The following is a 22,076-nucleotide window of genomic DNA, read 5'->3' on the forward strand; positions in this document are numbered from 1 at the left end:
TATGTGCATAATAAAATTAGACATTAACAATAAAAATACACCAAATAAAATCTGGCCACTTGGAAATTTAAAGTGATTCCTTGAAAAACTCTTGGATTAACATGGAAGTGAAACAAATTACAATTGTTTACAAATAAATGATACTTACAATACTACATTTTAAACGTTTTGGATATGGACAAAACAGTACTCAGGGGAACATTTGTAGCCTTAAACCCATGGATTAGAAAACAAGAAAAATAAAGGAACAAGTAAATTAAGTTTCAAATAAAAGAAAACAAAACTAGTAAGGAAATAATAAAGTAAGCCCATAGAAAGTAGCAGGAATTGGTAACATTAAAACCCAAAATTAATACAATAGAAAATAAGCAAAAAACAGGTTTTATGAATCAAAAAGCTCTTCAAACAAACCAACAAAACGGTCAAATGTTCAATAATTCTAAAAGAAAAGGCACAAAAGCACAAGCTTTTGATATATTAAAGGGACTATAATCACAGTGATTTAAACATTATGTTCAACAACACTGTATCAATAATCGTAATCCAGATGAAAATGATGATTTCTAGGAAAAATATAGTAAAATCACGATATAATTTAACATATCTTTTTTACACAAAATAAAACAAAAACACTTTTACTAAGCTGGTAAGAAAATAAGACCTCTTTAATTTGATAAAGGGTATCCACCAGAAACCTACAGTAGAAGTCAAACTTAATGGTAAAATATCATATGAATTTTGCTAAAAGCAGATAAGAGAGACAGACACCAACTCTCACAGCTACTGTTCACAATATAGTGGGAACTGAATTCACATTGATTCTTGTCAAAGAACTGAGATCAGAAAAAGAAAAAAAAATTAGAAAGAGACAAATGCATCCTTCTTAAAGACAATATGCAAAAAAAAAAAAAACTCATGAGATGCAAGATAATTTACTGATAAAAAGCTATTAGTAAGAGATTTTAGTAGAGCAGACAATTAATGTTTTTTTAATTAGCAATACTCTTCTATCGTCCCACAACTAAATGTCCTGAAAAGAGAGTTCATTCACAGCAGCCACAAAAACTGTAAAATATAGCTAGCATGAAACTCAATAGGAAATATAGAATATCTATATAAAGAAAATAATTAGACTGTTCTGAATATATACAATTCAACCTGATTAGGAAGACAGCTCACGGATGAGATTCTCCCCAAATTAATTTAGAAATATGATGTAAATCCAACAAATAAGATTTTTTAAAGTGAACTTGACAGGCCAATTCTAAAATTCATTTGTAAAAGACAATGTGTGTGAATAACAAAGACATTTTGCAAAAGATTGTAATGGTGAGGAACTTGACTTACCAGATGTTAAAATATACTGTAAAATTACGGTATATGTGATAGTAACACTGGTATAGACAGATCAATGGGACAGTGTGTGAATCCACAAACAGTCCCTTCTGCTTCTAGTTAAAAATACTAGAAAAATATTCTCCAGATAAAAGAGAGACACATATAAGGATTGTAACATTATATAACAGAAAAAATTAAAATAACCAATATCCATCAATAGGAGAATGATTATACCTTTCTGTGGAATAGGAATATTATACAACTGTAAGAGAAGTCAAACACATTTACATAGATGTGTAATTTATACTGTTGAACTGTAAAAATATCACTGAGTGGAAAAAACTCCAGTTGTAGGATTAGAAAAACAATATAATATTTGTATTAGAGCACACAAACAAAACTATAAATCTTTGTACATATCCATGTGCATATATGTATCGAAAAAGAATTTGTAAGGACATACATCAAACTCACTACAGACTTTGAGGTATGAATATGATTGGAAGAAGGGCGAAGGACTTTGACCTTTTTTTTTTTCTCTTGAGATGGAGTCTCGCTCTGTCGCCCAGGCTGGAGTGCAGTGGCACGATCTCGGCTCACTGCAAGTTCCACCTCCCAGGTTCACACCATTCTCCTGTCTCAGCCTCCCAAGTAGCTGGGATTACAGGCGCCCACCACCACACCCGGCTAATTTTTTGCATTTTTTAGTAGAGATGGGGTTTCACCGTGTTAGCCAGTATGGTCTCCATCTCCTGACCTCGTGATCCGCCTACCTCGGGCTTCCAAAGTGTTGGTATTACAGGTGTGAGCCACTGCGCCCGGCCTGACTTTTATATGTATATATATTCCTATACAAAATTGTTTGAGGGTTAACATTTTGTTAAATGATGAAAATGCAGAAAAGCTGTTCTTGACAATATACATTATTGGAGAAAGGTTTTGAGGTGGTTTACAAGACGGTTGGAGAATAAATTGGCCGGATCCTGACAACTCAGCAACTAGTGAATGAAAGTAGGATGAGTAAGGATGTAGAAGCCTTAGCAGCTTAGAAGAAGTGACTCTTGAGCAGTGTTGCCTTTCATTTTTCATCCTCTCATCCCCACCAGACTTATTATTTTTCTCCATCATACATTTAGTCACTAACCCCACTTTCATGTTTTCACCCCAACACAAAAAATGTTAATCCACTAAGTTTCATGTCCTCTAGACAACATTTCCTGCTCCTCCTCATTGCTCTCATCTGCAAACCTTTGGCCTCCTCCTCACCTCTCTTTCCCCAAAGAGGCTAAAGAAAGTTATAAATACTTTTGCTTTGTGGAATTGTATCACTTCAGTCTAGTAATGAAGGTAGCTACCTCATACCTATGATCAGATTAGTCCTTCAATAATTAAACATAGAAATAATTATATTCTTTAATGGAATGCATTTTTCTTGATAGGTAACTATCCACTCAACTACAAGGTGTAGGAGGAAAAAACAGAAATGGTAAAAAGAATACATAACACAGCAATGGGCACCCACGCTCTGTAAGGTCAGGGTTTTCTCCAGTCTTGTAGAAAAGATGGTCCAAGTCATCAGGTTATGATCAAGTTCTCATTATTATTATTATAAATGATCGACCCTGAGGGTTTTAATGTCCCAATGGTAGACTCTCCTTCCTAGAAGCTGAAATGCCCTCATACACCTCCCTGGAATTTTTTGGCTGCTTCTCCTGAGAAGGAAACTGAAGGTGGTAGTTGGCAGAGATATGGGCCTGGTCTCTGCAGAAGCAGATACACTATGAGCTCCTGAAGGGCCCTGGCAGTTTCTGCAAGGAGAGATGCTTTTTACTTTAAAAAAAACGTCATCAAGTGACGAGCAGTTAAACAATTTGCTATTACAAGTCCTTGTAGGAAGGAACTAGGGTGGTGGTTTCTAATCTGTTAGGGAATGAGGTAGGAAAAGACACGGGCAAGGGTACCACCCAGAACCCGGGTACTGCACACAGGCAATGCAGCAACTACTGCAGCTTGTTGTAATTAGCAAACTCCAAGGTGTAGCCACTTCCAGGCCCGATTAAGAAAAAAAAAGAAAAACTAGAAAATGTTACATCTTGTGGATGGAAAAGAGGTATTGTACTGCACCTCTTTCAGGATGCCTTCCTAACCATCCCCCGACCCTGCAAGGAGCAGTAAAATCACTTTTGCAAATATTTTCTGCCTCAGGCCTGCAAAGAAATGACATAATCTGCAAATGAGAGGTTCAGGCAGGTGACCCAAGGCAGTGAGGAGAAAATGTGGAACAAAGTTCTGGCAATTGTCCAAAGCATCAAAGCATCTGAAATAACTATAGGTTTTCCTCTGTCAGCCATAAAAATGGGTGAGATGAGACCAAAAGATGCAAACCTCCTTTGAATCCAAGGAGAAAACACCTAGAAACAGACAGTAGCTCTCCTAGCCCTGTTTTACTGCATTCAGGGGGAAATTCAGAAAAAATCACGTGGGTCTCACTGAAAACTGTTTCCTAGATTTGATGTGGAAATTGATGCCTTTAATCTCCAAGCTGTGATGGCAGTTGGCCTGGTGCATGTCCCTATGGTGTGAAGAAAACTTCAAAAGAGATGCTCTTAAAAAGATGTCTACATATCAGCGAACTCTTATAAAACAATATGTTGACGCATTGAGTGTAAACAAATGAGAAACAGAAGGATTTAGATTTCCTTTCAAATATACCCTAGCTTAAGCATGAAGGAGGAAAACATTGAGTTGTCAAAATAGGCTTGAGGTTTTGCTGAACCCAGAAATTCTGGAGAATAGTCTGAGATGTTTTTGCCAAACCCTGAATACCGCAGGGGCAAACTTTCCCTCTAACCAATTAGATAATTGTCATTTCATTCTGTAGATTTCCCAATTGTTTCTTTTTTTTCTTTTCTTTCTTTTTTTGCAAATAAAATGATTATCCTGTCTCAGGGTAATTTTGCTAATATTTTCATAGTTAAATAATGATTTCAACCCCTGAATTAAAAACTGCACTGCTGTCCCTGTGGATATAGTAGTCTACCAGCTGTTCTAAATAACCCTTGAGAGTGGTCGGGTTAAGGACTCAATTTATGACCTTATAAATTAACACAAGGAAACCTACTGCATAATGCAACAGACAATTCTATTTATAATGCTTAATTAATCCCCTCCAGTCTCTAACAGAACCCACTTGTGACCTTTCATTTCAACCTCACCCAAATGCAAGTCTCCTGAGATGAGAAGTGTTAATATGTGAATGCGGATAGAATTTGCCAGCATTACGGGTAAGTATTAAATTGCTGACAGTCTGGACACACTGGTTCCTGATAGCTCACTCATCAAAGTAAGAAGGAAATGTCAAGGTGGGCAGCACTGATGAAACTCTTCATCAAAATCCTGAGCTGGAGGGAGGTAGAAAGAAAAGAAAATACCCATATCTAACATTGTCTACAAACACTTGCTCTGAATTTCAGTCTTGGCAGAACAGACAACCAAGAGAAGGTATCAGAGCTGTTTCAAAGGATGGCTGTGGGGGGCCATCCTGGGTGGTTTCATTTATCTGCTGTCCTTACTACCCTAAGGCTGGTTTCTCTTAGACTGATACAGAAAATCCAGGGATAATCAATTCAATGCTGCCTTATCTAAAGTATTACAAACACAGTGGCGTTATCTGGAAAATTCTAAGTACCCAAGAAAGCTACAGGGTGTGGGCAGAGTAAAGTTTGCAGAGACATATGAAGTTCCCCCGAGGGACAGTCCTGAGAAGGAGAAAGGAAGGCATGTGCACCACTTGGACACGTTTGTGGGCAGAGAGAGCCATAGTGACCTGAATGCAAAGGAAGTCCACACTGTAGCCTGGAACCCTGGAATATGTGTGGAGAGTTTTATCAGCTTTTAGGGCTGTTCAGTGTAATTCCATACATCCTTGTGAATCCAGAAAATAGCTTTCCTTTTTTGTTCTTCGTATTCAAGAGTCAGCATAACGTGATGATTCTGGCTCTGTTGTAAGCATTTAGGCAAATTCCTTAACTTCTCATTGCCTCTGTTTTTCCATCTGCAAAGTTGGAATCATAACAATACTTGTCTCATGAGATCACTGTGAGGATTAAATAGAGTTAAAACTTTAAACGGCTTTAAATGGTGCCTGGTGCATAGTAGGTGCTATGTAAGCATTAGATGTTATCATCACAATACTTCTGCAGTACCTTTTTCCTCTGGGCTTTCCTTTTCTTTTTCCAGGGCTGCCATCGTAGCCAGGTCAGGCTGTCATGACTTCCTCTTGAATAGGTTCATAATTCATTCCTTATTCTAAATCTGTATTTCTCTCAATAAATCATACACAGTATTACCACTCCAATCTTTCAAAAGTCTACCTCTGATCCTGTCCCTACCTTATTCAATGGTTCTGCAGAATTCATCACATAAAGTCTAAACTCCTGAGCCTTAATTTCAAGCCTCATTCCATCTTTATCTGTTGATCCTAGTTTCCTTCTTTAATCTTAACATGTTACTGCACCTTCTCATGACCCTACGCTCATTTGGAGCCATGCTATTTTCTATTCCCTCTACTTGTTCCCTTAGTTTGCTCTACCTGTTCTGGTATGTTCTTGTTTTTATACTTGCGTTCATTGTCCTTTCCATTTGGAATTTACTTTCCCCCTAGTATCTTCCAGTCCAAAGCCTATTTATCCTTCATAGCCAGGCCTGAATGCCACCTCCACCCCAGGGGACTCTTACTGATCCCACCATTTTATCTTCCATTTGTTCTTTCCTGACCTCCAATGTCCTTTATCTGCATTTCTGAAAAACCTCAACCCTGTTACCTGGCTTTAGTTCTTCTTATTATTTTTTTTTACCCCTATTTAGTATGTTCCATATCACAGCCCCTCAGATCCTTGGATTAAGTCTGATTCTTCAGTGTTTCCTACTCAGACCTGTCCCCAGCCCTACGCTGTGCATAGAGCAGGACCTCTGCAGACATGAATGAAACAGTAATTGAGGGGCTTGAAATGACAGTCTGGTCTTGTGGTTCTTCCTTTCTGTGACATTCTTAGTCACTTGATTGTTCCTTTACATGAGCGCCTATGGAAATATTTCAACTCCAAAAGTTAATGGGATAAACACATTCCTATCAGCAGGAAAAACACACACAAAAAAATGCACAATTGATTCTCAAATAGCAGATGCTTTTTTAAGAAGGAGTGATGAAAAAAATGCCTTGGGTCCAGTACCTTTATACCTGGTAACTACAGCTGCATTGACGCTAAGAGGTTCTTGGAAGCTGACAGTGAGTGATGTGCTGCTGGTTACCATGAGACAGACATTGGTTGGCATCTCAGGGGCTCCTGGGACAGAAGGAAAAACACAAGGATCTTAACACAGCAAATCCTTTTCAAACAACGTTCCTCCCTCTTCAAAGGATACCCTGAAATACACACTATGGAAACATTTGTTTGTAGAGCCTAATAGCTTTTGCTTTTGAACATTTTCATTAGATGTCTCAATGGCTTTTATTTGTTGCCATTGGGGTCTTATTTGAGCAATAGAACATTTTCCGAAAAGGTAAATAATACCAGTTAAGCCTTCCTAAAGCATCCTGCAAACATGATAGGAGATTGGGCTGGATCAGTGAAGAGAAGGGCAGGAAGGGATAGCAGGATCCTACACTGTCTATGGACACCCTTATGTTTTATAAAGTACATCGTTTCACTGGAGGCTTTTTGCAGCCCTGCTAGGTAGGAAGGGCAAGTAATGGCACCCTCACTTTTGGTGTGAGGAAACTGCAGCCCCAAGTGGCCAAATTCCTTGTTCAAGAACACAGTGAAGACAAACAGCCAGGATGACAGCCCCTGGCTTCAGATGCCTACTTCTGGGCTCTTTCCAGTATTGATAGAATTCTAACTCACCTTGCTCTCAGGCTTTCTCCTATTACAAATGAGCAGTATTTTCTGAGAAAAAAATTTATGGGTGGATGTCATGTCCACTAACCTCAGGTTTTAAAGGACTCCTGATGGCTTTTGGTATTGCTTAACACGTAGAAGGTGTTTTATAATTTAGAAAATTACAAAAATTGACATCAAGTCTGAAAAAATGTCTGTTTCTAGTATTACGCTGTCCTAAATGAGGAACAATAGCAAATGCATTTATTAAAGCAAGTGCTGAATCTCTTTAAACAAACCCATGCACCCTCCAGCCTTGCTGGAGAGCGTTGATGCTGAAATCAAACTTTCATTAATGTTGCTAAGTTATTTGCTCCAAGAGAAAGGATTAGGCCTAGATTTGGTACTTAGTGTACAGTAGTACTTAAGAAAACATCATCACTGTCTTTGGTCTTTGTCTACATCACAACTAAGGTTCCTACAGCAGAGGCAGAGAATTTTCAAACTAATGAAATTTCCCTTATATTTAAAATTTCAAGCCTAATTTTTTGTTGTTGCTGTTTAGATAAGATCTCCTTCTAGAATGAGAGTTTAACATTTCACAAGTGTTTGAATTTTATATTTTGCTTTTATGTCAGGAGCTACACTCAGCATTACTTTTCAGTGCTAATGAGTATTATCCAAAAAGAAGGCTTTTCTTAAACTAACAAAAAGAATTGGTAAAGAGAATGGAAGTGCAGACAAAAGCATAATTCTTGAGTTGACTGACTGTTCTTTTCGGTTGCCTGTGTTAACTGAAGTTCACTTTATAGCTCTATATAAAAAATGCAGTGGAGAGTTGAAAACAACTTAAACTTGAGCTTGAAGCAGAAACTGGACAAACAGGCAAACAAATATTTTTCCACCTCCTTATCCCAAAATATAGCCACCTAGGGCATCAGACCATCCAGGTCATTAGGCATTAGGGCATAGCGGGTGGAAAGTGCTAGATGAGTGTGACATGGTGGAGAGAGGCCAGAGGCATGAAGCCTCATGGCTGTGGTCAGAGCACCCATCAGGAGCCAGAAACTCAAGCAAGACAAAAGACCCTTTGACAGCCTCTCAGAGCCCTTGCTCCACACAGGCTGACAACGGCCATCCATGACCCTGTAGAGCTGGGGGGGGGAAAAAAAAAAAGTCATTAAAAGAAGGCCTGGCTGTCTCAAACTGAAGCTCAGTCTAGTGAAACGTAGACGTTTTCTGCTTATACTCACTGGCATGCTCAAAGCCTGTTTTCATGCGTCTGTAGAGCCGATACCTCCACTCCCAAGCTTTCAGCTGTTTCTCTTTCTCTGTGTTGTCCAGAGTGAATCCTTCATTCTCCACCTGGGCAGACAGTTCACTCACCCTCTCCTGGGCTTCCTGGACCAGTGTGTTGAGGTGCATTGCTCGGCTTTCCAGGCTGACAACTAAAGGGAAAGAAATGGGATTACCTCTTTCTTTCTGGGGAAATGCTTCCTTCATTGGAAGGATACATCCCAGAGTCTACTATGATTTGAAAAAAAAAAAAATGCCTGGGAAAAGTGGGATCTGTGTTTGTTATCAAGTACCTTACTATGATAAGGTCTAATTAGTGACACGATCAGATTAAGTGGTAAATTCATCACATTAATATATTCCCATTGCTCTCTGGCCCTCCTATAACACGCACTTCAATTAGCTGCTTAACTCAGCTAATTAGAATTCCACCATCAAGTACCCAAAAGGACCACTTCTCATCCAGAGAGTACACATTTGTTGCCATGACCTCCGGAAGGACAAACACGAAGGGGCAAAACTCCGTACGGCCAGGAAGACCCTAGGAAAAGTCATCCATGAGGCAAGTTGCATTCTGATGAAGTTCTGTTTTGTTTTTGGTAGCACCTGATTCAGATTTTCTGCCTTTAACACATTCTTCCCAGCTTATAGACATTTTTGTATGCGTATCTTAGAGGCATAGTTTTATTATTGTTAATCAATGTATTTATTGCTTACAAAGAGTTCCACTACTGCTGCCACAGCTGAGCTAGTGAGTTCTGATGACTGGCTGACTTGAATGTGATCAGAAATTGATCTTTGATTGTGGTATAATGGTAGGAATGATCTCCAGAGATACCAACGCTCAAAAGGATAAGTTCTATAAAGCCCCTCTTGCTGAGAGAGGTTGGAGAGCATGCTATTTCTATTTTACCCAATATGTGATAGTCTTCTTTGGTTTACATCAGATTGTTTAGCCATCCTGCCCTTGTGTTCATGTCAATGAATGGCAAGGAACATTTCCCTTTCTTGTGGTGAGCAGTGAGGCTGCCTCTTATGATCTCCTCATGGCTGTTATGCATATGAGGGCCTGCCATGATGGTCACTTGGTCACTTCAGAGCCCCTTCTGGTTAAGTGACAAAAGATGGCCTCAGCATGGGAATATGGTAGGGGATCACAGAATAGCCAAGTAAACCAGAATAAAGTCCTGCAGATCTGTTGCTGAAATGTGTTTGACACTCCCTGTGACCAAAACAATATTTCTCTCTGGTGGGTGGGAAAGAAATATAACTATTTCATTCTTCTAATTAAGGGGGAATATATTGTGAAGATAACTCAAGTGAAAATTTGTTAGGTGTATTTTGAAATGGAAATTAGGTGGTTATATATTCATATTCTCTGTGTTCATAGGCATGTTTGCATTAATTACAGGAAATGAATACTAATTTATTATTGCCTCTGTGCACCATCAGTCTAAATTTATTTACAGATGAGGTCAATGAAAAATGAGTTGAGTCTTTTTTCTTTCTCTTTCTTTCTTCTTTCTTTTTAAAGTTGCTGTTTAGAACACTCAGGACTGTGTTTCGCTGCAGATTTGTCATGGTTAATGAATGTTGCTGTAGCAGTCAATCATGTACTCTAAATACTGTCACACTTTTTTTTAAAAGCCTCAGTCATGAGCCATGACAGAAAAATAAACAAATAAATATAAAGCTAAAAAACTCTTTCACTGAGCAGCTACACTATGCAGAATCCCTGGGGAAGGCTAAAGGAGGCCAGAATAAATGATAATATAAGTGCTGTGGACGTAGGGAAGCAATGATGGGGTATGAACGCAGAGGTTCTGGAGAAAAAAAATACACACACACACACGCGGGCGCACACTCCAGTGGAAAAATTGGCAATATTAGTAGCCTCAAGGTGCAATTTCCTGGAGCAGTGAGATTGACAAGTCAGTACTAAATGCTGTTAATTTAACTAACTTCAGATTAATGGTAGAGTCTGCTATGACTGAAGCCCTCAAACACAGTCTCATTATAGCCTTGCTGGGAAGGTCCTAAATATAGGCATTGACAGTTTAAAACAAATTCGTATACATTTGTGTATTTTTAGACATAGGTTAGGCGTCAGAGTTTGTGTCACAGTTTTCAGGTTGATTAATTGACCCAGTAACTGCACTCTCTACCCACTCCCCCCTCCTTCTTCCACTCCAAATTATAGGGAAAATGGGGGAATTGTCCTTGTTAAGTTATCCAGTGAGCTTTTTATTGTATGCCTGATGTTTGAATTGCATGCATGCGTCAACACTTGGGTGATAGACACATGATTTATAAAAATAAATTTTTCTAATACTATGAAATCTCCCCTATTAATTTTTATATCCACAACAGTTATTACTGGTGTGAATTCCAGGTGGCATTTCAGATGGACAGCTTCTCTTGAGCTATGCTTGGCTCCTTCTGACAATTTTTCTGCTTTCCCTAGAGCCACACATTTTGTTTCTGCATTTTCCTTTTCCTTCTAGGCTTTAGATGCAATTTGCGTTATAATGGTAAAGGAATTCCATCTCTTCAAGATAATGCATTTTGCCTCTTCAGAAACTTAAAGACAGAATTTTATAGCTGGGTGAGCCCTGCAAGATTATTTAGATCCCAGTGCACCTCAAACTGGGATATCTAAACTCTAACGTAATATGGTAGTGATGGTGGGTGAAGTAGGGGGAGAAATAATCATCTCTAAAAACACAATAGGAAAGAATGTGTCTTCTTGGAGCATCTAATTTTACGTGCAGATTTTGATTAAGCATATTATTTAGAAATTAAATAGGTCTATTATGGAGAAGAATGGAAAGTGTTTTCAAAAATTGAAGATTTTGAAAAAAGGGAAACTTGGTAAAACTCTATCCCTTTTTTCCAGGTTAAGTCCACAGGTGCCCTTGAGACTATCATTTGCATCTGTTGTGAAAAGTAATTGCATGCACAAGTCAGAGAAGGACTGACTGAGCCACTGGTTTCCAACCATTTCAGCAAGCAAACCTTTATTTATTTTTTCCAGTGGATTTTTTTAATAGCCTAATAAAACACCCTCTTTTGAAAGTTTTTTTTTTGTCTACCAAACCAGCTGACTTATAAAGTGATCAGGTTTCTCCCTATTATTAACGACGTATATAACCATCAATAGAAGCAGCATCTGTTCAGAATGAGATAATCAACCTAACAAACTGAGTTAATAAATTTTAAGTAGAATCAAGTAAATATGATAATTATATTAGACTGTGTAGTTTATCTTGAGTAATGGTGTGATAGTTAGGCTTTTTGGAAGCTTGAAAATTGTTCTGGGAATCCCATTTCTATTTTTGCCACCCTGGAATGGGGGCATTTTCTTTTCTTTTCTTTTCTTTTTTTTACAATTGAGAAATCATATTAAATAAATCATTATCAATTTTTTTATAATGTGTCAAGCCCATTCTTTGTTGATAGCCTCCACATTTACATGGTTAAGTCATTGTTGCTGTGTTTCTTACCTATGACATTATTTTTATCTCCTTTCATTTGTGGATCTTAAGATGTTGCAGAAGGTTCATTCCTGTACCCCAATACAGACTCACTTCCTTTAGCTTCCTTTTCTAGCACCAATATGCTTTAAAAAAAATGCACAAACAACAAGCAGTGACAGTGGCCAATTCCTCCAATGTCCAGATTAATAACTGTAGCATGCTAAAGAAAGGTGTGTGTAAATAGCTGGAGATGGTGTATGGTCCAGAGTCCAGCATAAAATGTATTTCCTTTCTGAGCATTCCCTCCATTCCCCTAACCCGAATACATGCATTAGAATGTAGCAAAACCCTTTGGAAACTTCTGTTAGCTAACTGCAAACTCATCTGTTGCCACAAGTGCAAAGGGGTAGGATGTGAACCAGTATATCACAAAGCTCTTTAGCCACTTTCGTTGGCGACAGAACACAAAAGGAAAAAATTCCTAAGTATACACATCAGTCTGTCTTTACTTTTTATAAAACTGGAATAAAATGGAAAAGTGCCATTTTTACTAATCATAATTGAATTTTAAATGTCCTTTTGACACAAAAAGGTATATACATGACACAGCTACACAACCTGTTTTCAACTGGACGACAAGTATCAAAACCCTGGGGATGCATGGGGTAAAACAAGATTGGTCAGGAAAAGAGAATTGTTCCTATAACTGGTAATCTGACATGATGTCCTATTGGCATTAAAAAAAAAAAGGTAAATTTTCAGTCTATTCAAGTTTGTTTTCATGGTGTTTTATCCCTCTTGATAAAAAAAAAAAAATCAGACTTTTGTAACTTGTGTATCAGAGTCAGTGGTGTCAGAATATCTATAATGATCAGGTTCATTGTCACTAACATCTGGTGTTACAGAAGTGTAACTACTACCCTCTGGATTTGATGGCAGAATGGGGACATTTTCAACTTCCTTATTTTAAAGATGAAGAAATTGAGACCCAGGGAGATGGGATGACTTATTCAAGATCTTCATCTAAACCTTAAAGAACTCGGTGGATTTTCTCTAAACCAAATAGAATACAAATCAACCTATTATTGACATATTGCAATTTCTTGATTGTTATCTATTTGGTATGAAATTGGTGAACTCAGTTTGACTGGTTGGTTTGATTTAGAAAATAGAAAGGCTATGTCTGTTTGTATCATTCCTGCCCATCCACTTCTCTTTTTCTTGGATTCATTCCCCTTTCACTTCCACCCACAGGACACTTTTCCCTGGAGGCCATACTCCTGATCTCTTTGCAAGGTTTGGTCTTTTCTCTCATTGCAATTGGTCCCTTCTCCAGCCAAGCAGCTGTCCCTCTGAGCAGCCATGCCAGCACAATGGAGGGTCTGTGACTGTGTGGTAAGCAGTCGGCAGGGGCAAGACCAGTCGGTGGCTCCTGAAACAGGCTCTGTGCTATTGTGGTGTTTAATTATCAACAGCATTTCTACCTCCCAGTGCTTCTGAGTGGATATTTGTTATAAGACCTACCCAGCTAATTAACTACGGGATGGGGTGGGGGGTGGCACGGGAACTTTGTGTTCAAAGAATACAATTAGAGTTACTGTTTAAATCCCGAGATAAATAATGATCAGGGATTGAAGGGATTTTCTTCACCATTAGAATCTAACCTATGGATTGCCACTTACAGTTTCTTAATTTTGCCCTTGCCTGCAATTGCTAAATTTGGGCCCGGTTGATAATTGCTTAAAGCTTGAAAATACAACGAGTGTAAAATGTAAACTAATTTTAATTTTTAAGGATTTCAGGGAACAATTTATTTGGTTTGCTTGAAAAAGACGGACATATTTATCCATTACTAATGATGTGCCATTTTTCGATTTAGTGACAGCTTTTCCATTATTATTGGTATGTTCCTCTTTTTTAATGATGACAAAATGAGGCAGTAAGACAATCATTTCATCTCAGAGTTAGAAGGAAACCTTCCAACCAACCTCAGATACCTCTCCTTTAGTACCCTTGGTCCTGTATAATTTCCTGCATGAGGAGAACTCACTGTTTACTGAGATGACCTTGTCCATTTTCATACAACACCGAATTGGAAAATTTCCTTATCCTGAACTGAAATATGCTTTCCTATTACAGTCATGTGTCACTTACTGACTGGGGTATGTTCTGAGAAATGCATCGTTAGGCAATTTCATTGTTGTGCAAACATTACACAGTGTACTTACACAAACCTGGCAGGTACAGCCTACCACACATCCAGTCTATATGGTATAGCCTATTGCTTGCTCCTAAGCCACACACCTGTACAGCATGTTGCTGTACTGACTATCATAGGCAGCTGTAAGACAGTAGTATTTGTTTATCTAAATCTATTACAACATAGAAAAAAGTACACTAAAAATACTAAAAATATGGCGTAAAGGATAAAACATGGTAGAGTTATATAGGGCATTTACCCTGAACGGTGCTTACAGGACTGGAGGTTGCGCTGGGTGAGTCAGTGAGTGAGTGGTGAGTGAATGTAAGGACGTAGGACATCACTGACACTACTGTAGACTTTATAAACACTATACAATTAAGCTACACTAAATGTAGAAAAAATTCTTTCTTCAATAATAAATTAGCATACCGTAAGTCTTTTGCTTTATAAACTTTTAAAAACTTTTTGAGTCTTTTGTAATAACAGCTTAAAACACAAACAAACAGTACCACTGTACAAAAATATTTTCTTTATATCCTTATCCTATAAGCTTTTTAAAAATTAAAAAAACAATTTTAAACTGTTTTTGTTAAAAATTAAGACTCAAACACACACACTAGCCTACACCTATGCCTAGGGTCAACATTTTTAATATCACGGTTTTCCACTTCCACATCTTATCCCACTGGAAGTTCTTAAGGGGCAGTAACACGCATGGAGCTGTCATCTTTCATGGTAACAATGCCTTCTTCTAGAGTACCTCCTGAAGAACCTGAGGCTGGTTTACAGTTCATCATTTTTTTAATAAGTAGAAGGAGTGCACTCTAAAATAAGGATAAGTATAGTAAATAGATGAAACAGTAACATAGTAGTTTACTGTCATTATCAAGTAGTGTGTCCTGTACATAATTGTATGTGCCATACTTTTATATGACTGGCAGCACACTAGGTTTGTTTAAACCAGCATCACAACGAACATGTGAATAATGCATTGCACTGTGATGTTATGACAGCTACAACATCATTAGGCAATAGGAATTTTTTAGCTCCCTTATAATTTTATGGGACCACCTCCATATACATAGCTTAGCGTTGACTGAAATGTTATGCGCGTGTGATTGTACTTCCAAACTGCAAGCAACGTGGTAAAAGGGCTTTGGGGTCCTATAGATCAAGCGCTGCCCTTACATATGGGTGATCCTAACCAGTTACTCTGCTATATTGAGCCCAGGTTTCTCATTTGCAAAACTGGCATTATAATAGCACTTGTCTTATAACTTGTAACAAACTAATGATAATCTTTACATAGAAGACTCTCTTAGTGGAGGTTTGCTTATTATTATTGCATCCATTGATCTTATATTTTTAAAAGCACACAAAATAAATCAAAATACTTGTTTTATAAAATAACTCTATGTTCTTCCATCAAAAACCCCTCTTGCCTCAAATAAAATTTTTCCATCCTAGCTGCTGTTCAGACATATATACTAGTAAAGTGATAGCAATTTCAACTCTGTTATTTCAAGGCAGAAAACAAGGTCACTTAGATTTGAACCTTGCATTGTAACAAATATACTCTGGGCAGTTAATAAAATTTATTTTTGCTGATTATAAGCGACAACCTTCTAACAACTTCACCACTGACTTGTTTTAAGGTAGGAATGACAAAGTAATGTAGGGGAATTCTAAATATTAAATATTTTTAATTCGAAAACTCTTATACCAGAGAAACACAAAACTTGGTTCCAATTTACCCGTCTTAAGATTCAGGACGCAAGACTCATTTTGGCTTCACTGAGGTCTCAAGTTGTTATTACATTTTCAGATTTTCCCAGGGACATTGAGATGTGGTTCCAAAAAGGTTTTAGAGATCTGGAGATTAAACGTTTCATTTTAATTACTGTGAAACTTTCTTCTCCTACAACTTATTACACCCAGACATGGGGATCTGAAGTGTTCTCTGCAACTTTCCAGTGGAATGTTGACTCACAAAGTCCTTATATAACTTAGATTGTAACTGGTGATTTCTTAAGAAGCCAGAACAAATGACACAGAAAGGAATTTTTGGTACTCATCAAACTCAAAGGGGAAAATGGACATCTTCTCTAAAAGCACAACATGCAAGACACTTGAGTGGATTATTTGGGAAATTCAAAGGAGATTGCCCCATGACATCACTGGAGGTTTAAGTAATGAAACAAGATAAGCATGTCTTCTGCCAATATTTTCAGTGCTGTCCATAGACGTATAGTGTGAGCCACATCATTTAAAATTTGCTAGTCATGACAATAAAAAAGCAAAAATAAATAGGTGAAATTAATTTTAATAATATATTGTACTTAACTCGAGATATCCAAAATGCTACCATTTCAACATGTAATCAATATAAAATTTATTAATTTTATATTTTATGTTATTTTTGGTACTAAGACTTTGAAATCAATGTAATTTTATATTTAGAACACTTATTCATTTGCACTAGACACATTTCTTTTTTAAATTTTATTTTATTATAAATTGATAATAATATCATATGTATTTATGGGATACAAAGTAATGTTATGATTTGTGAATACAATGTGGAATAGTTAAATCAAGCTAACTAGACATATTCATTACCTCAAATATATATCATTTTTTTTTTGTGGTGAGAACATTTGGAATTTACTCTTTTACCAATTTTGAAATGTACAACACACTGTTACTTACTATATTTATGACATAGTGCAATAAATTTAATAAAGCCAATTATTTCTCCTGTCTAACTGAGATTTTGTACACTTTGACCATCATCTCCCCATTGTCCCTAACCCCCTGACTCTGTAACCACCGTTCCACTTTCTGCTTCTATGAGTTCAATCATTTTAGAGTCCACGAGACTCTAAATAAATGAGAACATGAGATATTTGTCTTTCTGTGCATGGCTTATTTCACGTAGCACCATGTTCTCCAATTCCATCGATTTTGTCACAAATGACAACATTTCCTTCCTTTTTAGAGGCTGAATAGTATTCAATTATGTGTGTATATATATAATATATAATATTTTAAAAATCCACTCGTCTGTTAATGGATACTTAGGCTGATTTCATAACTTAGCTATTGTGAATAGTGCTGCAGTGAACATGGAAGGGCAGACATCTCTTTGACAAACTGATTTCAAATCTTTTGGGTAAATACCCAGAAGTAGGATGACTAGATCATATGGTAATTCTATGTTTAGGTTTTTGAGGAACCTCCACTCAGTTTTCATAATGGCTGTGCTAATTTACATCCCCACTAACAGCGGACAAGAGTTTCCTTTTCTCCATATCCTCACCAACACTTATCTTTCATCTTTTTGATAATAGCCAGTCTAACAGGTGTTAGATGATATCTCATTTCTCATTGTGATCTTAATTTGCATCTTCCTGAAGATTAGAGGTACTGATCACTTTTTCCCATAAATCTGTTGGTCATTTGTATGTCTTCTTTTAAGAAACCCTATTCAGGTTCCTTGCTTATTTTTACTTTTATTTTTATTTTTGAGTTGGAGTCTCACTCTGTCGCGAGGCTAGAGTGCTGTGGCACAATCTCAGCCCACTGCAACCTCTGCCTCTCATGTTCAAGCAATTCTCCTGCCTCAGCCTCCCGAGTAGCCGGGATTACAGCCGCCCGCCACCATGCCCAGCTAATTTTTGTATTTTCAGTAGAGACAGAGTTTCACCATGTTGGCCAGGATGGTCTCAGTCTCCTGACCTCATGATCTGCCAGCCTTGGCCTCCCAAAGTGCTGGGATTACAGGCGTGAGCCACCGCACCTGGCCACCTATGTTTAAATTGGTTTATTTATTTTCTTCCTGTTGAATTGAGTTCCTTACATTTTTTGGACATTAATCCCTTACTGGATGTACAGGTTGCAAATATTTTCTCCCAATACACAGGTTGCCTCTTAACACTGTTGTTTCCTTTGCTGTGAAAAAGTTTCTTAGTTTGTTTTAATCCCATTTGCCTACTTTTGCTTTTGCTATCTGTGCTTTTGGGATCATACGCAAAAAATCATTGCCTGGACTAATGTCATGTAGTTTCTCCTGTATACTTTCTTCTAGTAGTTTTACAGTTTCTGGCTTTATATTTATGTCTTTACTCCATTTTGAGTTGGTTTTTGTATATGGTATGAGATAAGGGTCCAATTTCATTCTTCTGCATATGGATATCCAGTTTTCCCAACACCATATATTGAAGAGACTATTCTCTTTCCATTGTATGCTTTTGGTACCTTTGTTGAAAATCAATTTACCATCCATTCATGATTTCATTTCTCGGCTCTCTATTCTGTTCCATTGGTCAATGGAAGAGATATATTTCAAATGTTTGATAGTCATATGTGGCTAGTGGATTCTGTGTTGGACAGTGTAGTTTTAGAACATAAAATTATACAAATTTTAAAAAGTGCTTCTATTGGGAAGTGTTTTGGAATACAAACTATATAACTAATGGGTAAAATATTTAAATTCTTTACCAGGAACTCTTGGGTCATTTTATTTTGTTTTTGAAAGTTAGGTTGGCTAACAATTTTTAGAAATCATTTACAATTGGCCAGGTAATGTGATAAATGTTTTAATGGTATTATTCCACTTAATTCTCAACAATCTTATATGGGTAATAAGGTAGCCAGCCTCCAGGAGGGCCTGCAGTGACCTATGTCTGCTTGTATTCACACCCTTGTATAGTTCTCACCCACACTGTACCAGTGCTGTTCTGTGAGATCAGCAGAATTCTGCAGAAATGACACTATGTCACCTCTGAGGTTAGGTTATAAACGTCACTGTTGCTTCCACCTTGGCTGGTCTCTCTTTTTCTCTTCCTTAGATCATTTTCTCTGGGGGAAGCCAACTTCCATGTCATAGAGTAGCCATATGGAGAGACCCATATAGCAAGAAATGCGGGGCTCATGCCAGTAGCCACTATGAGTAAGCTCGGAAGTGGGTCCTCTAGCTCAGTCAAGCCTTAAAATGACAGCAATCTCATGGGGTCCCATGAGATGATGACTGAGCCATAACCATCCAGCTAAAGCCATTCCCAGATCTCAGACTCACATGAGACAAACATTTACTATTATTTTTAGTTGCTGTTTGGGGGTAATGATTACACAGCAATATATAATAATACAAGTTAGGTACAATTATTATATCCATTTTACAAACGAAGAAATGACGCCACAGAGAGGGTAAGGAATTTTCCCAGAGCTATAAAAGGTCAGTTGTGGGATTTGAAGCCAGAATGCTCTGACCTCAGAAATTTAATTTTTAGCCTTTTCTAAGGGTTTAACTTAAAAGCTGCACCCCAAACAATTCTATTGTTGTTGTGTTTATGTTAAAAATCATGGGGAAAAGTCTGCATACCCTCTAAACTGATAACAATGAATATATTTGGGGTTTTGAGGGATGGGAACCTAGATTGTGTGTGCATGTGGGGGTGAGTTGGGTGGGCTATCAAAGATACTTTTTAACTTTATCTATAATCTTTCCATTTCTGACAAGGAGAAGATATGCTATGTTGCATGTATATTTAAAAATTTTTTTAAAAGAAAAAAAGATGACTATAAAACAACATGGATGAACCTGGAGGACATTATTCTAAGTAAAAAAAGACAGACACAGAAAGACATAATGGATGATCTCACTTAAATCTGGAATTCTAAAAAGTCAAACACATAGAAACAGAGAGTAGAATAGTGGTTGCCGTGGGCTAGGGGTGGGGAAAATAGGGAGATATTGATCAAAGGATACAAATTTCTGATTAGAAGATGAACAAGATCTGGGGATCTAATGCACAGCATGGGTGGTGATGGATCTGTGAATTAATTTGATTATGATAATCTTTATACCACGTTTGTATATCAACTCATCACACTGTACACCTTGAATATATACAATCTTGTCAATTAAATATTTTAAAGCAAAAAACCAGAAAAATGCAACTATCAACTCAAAGAACAGGTAACAGGAACTTAGGCTTTGGCCACCTGGTGTTTAAATAATTATTTGAAAACATAAAAAAGATCAATGAGCCCAACATTAAGCAAAATCATTCTCTTCGTAAGGGATAATATATTCACCCCCCTCCAAAGAAATAGGCTTGGGATTGATTCAATTAAATTCAGTTGAGTGTCTACTGTTTGCTGGGGATTCAGTAATAAATGAGAGAGGTGCTATCCTTTGGAATTTATGTTCTATTGCAGAAGAGATGAAAATAAGCAAATAAAAACACTGAGAAAAATCATAAGTGCTATGCACAAAATGACAAGACAGTGATGTGATGAGAAAATGTCATTTTAGACTTTGGACTTGGTGGCCAGAGAAAGCCTCTCTCTTGAAGATGTCACATATAAGCTGAAATGTGAATGTTAAGAAGGATTTGGCCATGTAATGAACAAGATTAAAAGCATTCAAGCATTCCAAATAGGCGGAATAGTACGAAGGCCCTATGGTAAGATAGCCTGGCAGGTTACAGGAACAGAATGGAGGATGGTGTGGGTGAGGAGTACGCAGTATAAGATGAGTTTCGAGGAACAGATTTGTAAATTAGGGTGAAGATCTATACCCCTATTTTAGTGAAGCAGAAAAAAATATTGAGGGCTCATTCTAGAGACCTGTCTAAGGCTTGTTCTTTACATATTCTTATTGGCTGCAAATCTTTGTCCTTTGAGGGTGGATTTGATTTCAGGAAATCTCTCTAAATAATTTGAAGCCAAGTCTGGCGAACACAGAGGGTGATGACGCTAGGCAATGCTGTTTTGGAACAAAAATCAGGTGTGACTCTCAGCAACGAGTCAGATTTTCTCATAAACTGACTCCGAGGACAATTCCAAAGTGTTCAGAGCAATGGCAGCACTGTTGGGGCAAGTGTGGGGTCTCCCAGGAGGACCATGTGGAAGGATAACATTCGCTTGGATTGTAGACTTTCTCGTGTGTTTGTTTACATAAAACCAGCCTCATTAGTTTATAGTCACACCTCTTAAGACATGGCCTGACCAGTCCCAGCACAAACACGAACCCCTTACTACTGCAGAAATGAGTGGTGCATCCTGACGAGACTGCCAAAATTGTAACATTGGTGTCTGCACCATACTCAAATGACAGCAATTCTGCAGTTGCATTTTATGAAGTAACTGGACACAACAAATTCTGAGTGACACTTTCTAGTTCCACAGGCAGCATCTGAGAGAAAGCGAGAGGGAGGCATTCACCAAGAAATTCAGAAGGAGGGGAGAGGGACTAGAGAGAAGGAGAATGTAGCTAAGGGAAAGGGTAAAAAGACTGAAACTAAGAGGTATTCCACCATTCTTACTGGTCCATATTATTAAATAGTGTAAAAATAAAAACAACTAGGGCTACATCTACAACCAAATTCTGTAACAATGTCTGGAAAACAATAACAACAGAATTAACAACAAAAGATACCGCAAAGTTTAAGTTACTGGAATACTTGAAGGTTTTTTTCCATACATTCGGTGTATACGCATGTGTGTGTGTGGGTCTGTGTCTGTCTAGGATACACATAATGAATGTATATGTGCACACTAAGACTTGACATCTGTGACTCCCAGTAGCATAAGACAGGGCTGTCACAAAGGCTAAAATTTCAACTGTAGGCCAGGCACGGTGGCTCATGCCTGTAATCCCAGCACTTTGGGAGGCCGAGGCGGGCGGATCACGAGCTCAGGAGATAGAGACCATCCTGGCCAACATGGTGAAACCCCGTCGTTACTAAAAATACAAAAAAATTAGTCGGGCGTAGTGGCGGGCGCCTGTAGTCCCAGCTACTGGGGAGGCTGAGGCAGGAGAATGGCGTGAACCTGGGGGGCAGAGCTTGCGGTGAGCCGAGATCACGCCACTGCACT

At 37.9% G+C, this 22,076-nt stretch overlaps 1 protein-coding gene across 1 annotated transcript in view; it reads right to left on the bottom strand.

Annotated features, from left to right (window-relative positions):
- Positions 1-22,076, bottom strand: part of ANKFN1 (ankyrin-repeat and fibronectin type III domain containing 1) — a 330,330-nt gene that overhangs the window by 91,699 nt on the left and 216,555 nt on the right. The window contains exons 6-7 of the mRNA XM_011979240.1: positions 8,471-8,665; positions 6,570-6,683 (exon numbers count right to left, since the gene is read on the bottom strand). Coding sequence (XP_011834630.1) covers positions 6,570-6,683; positions 8,471-8,665 — 309 coding nt within the window. The remainder of the gene's footprint in view (positions 1-6,569; positions 6,684-8,470; positions 8,666-22,076) is intronic.

The sequence above is a fragment of the Mandrillus leucophaeus genome, unplaced genomic scaffold (genome assembly GCF_000951045.1).
Source record: "Mandrillus leucophaeus isolate KB7577 unplaced genomic scaffold, Mleu.le_1.0 Scaffold20, whole genome shotgun sequence".
Lineage (NCBI taxonomy): Eukaryota > Metazoa > Chordata > Mammalia > Primates > Cercopithecidae > Mandrillus > Mandrillus leucophaeus.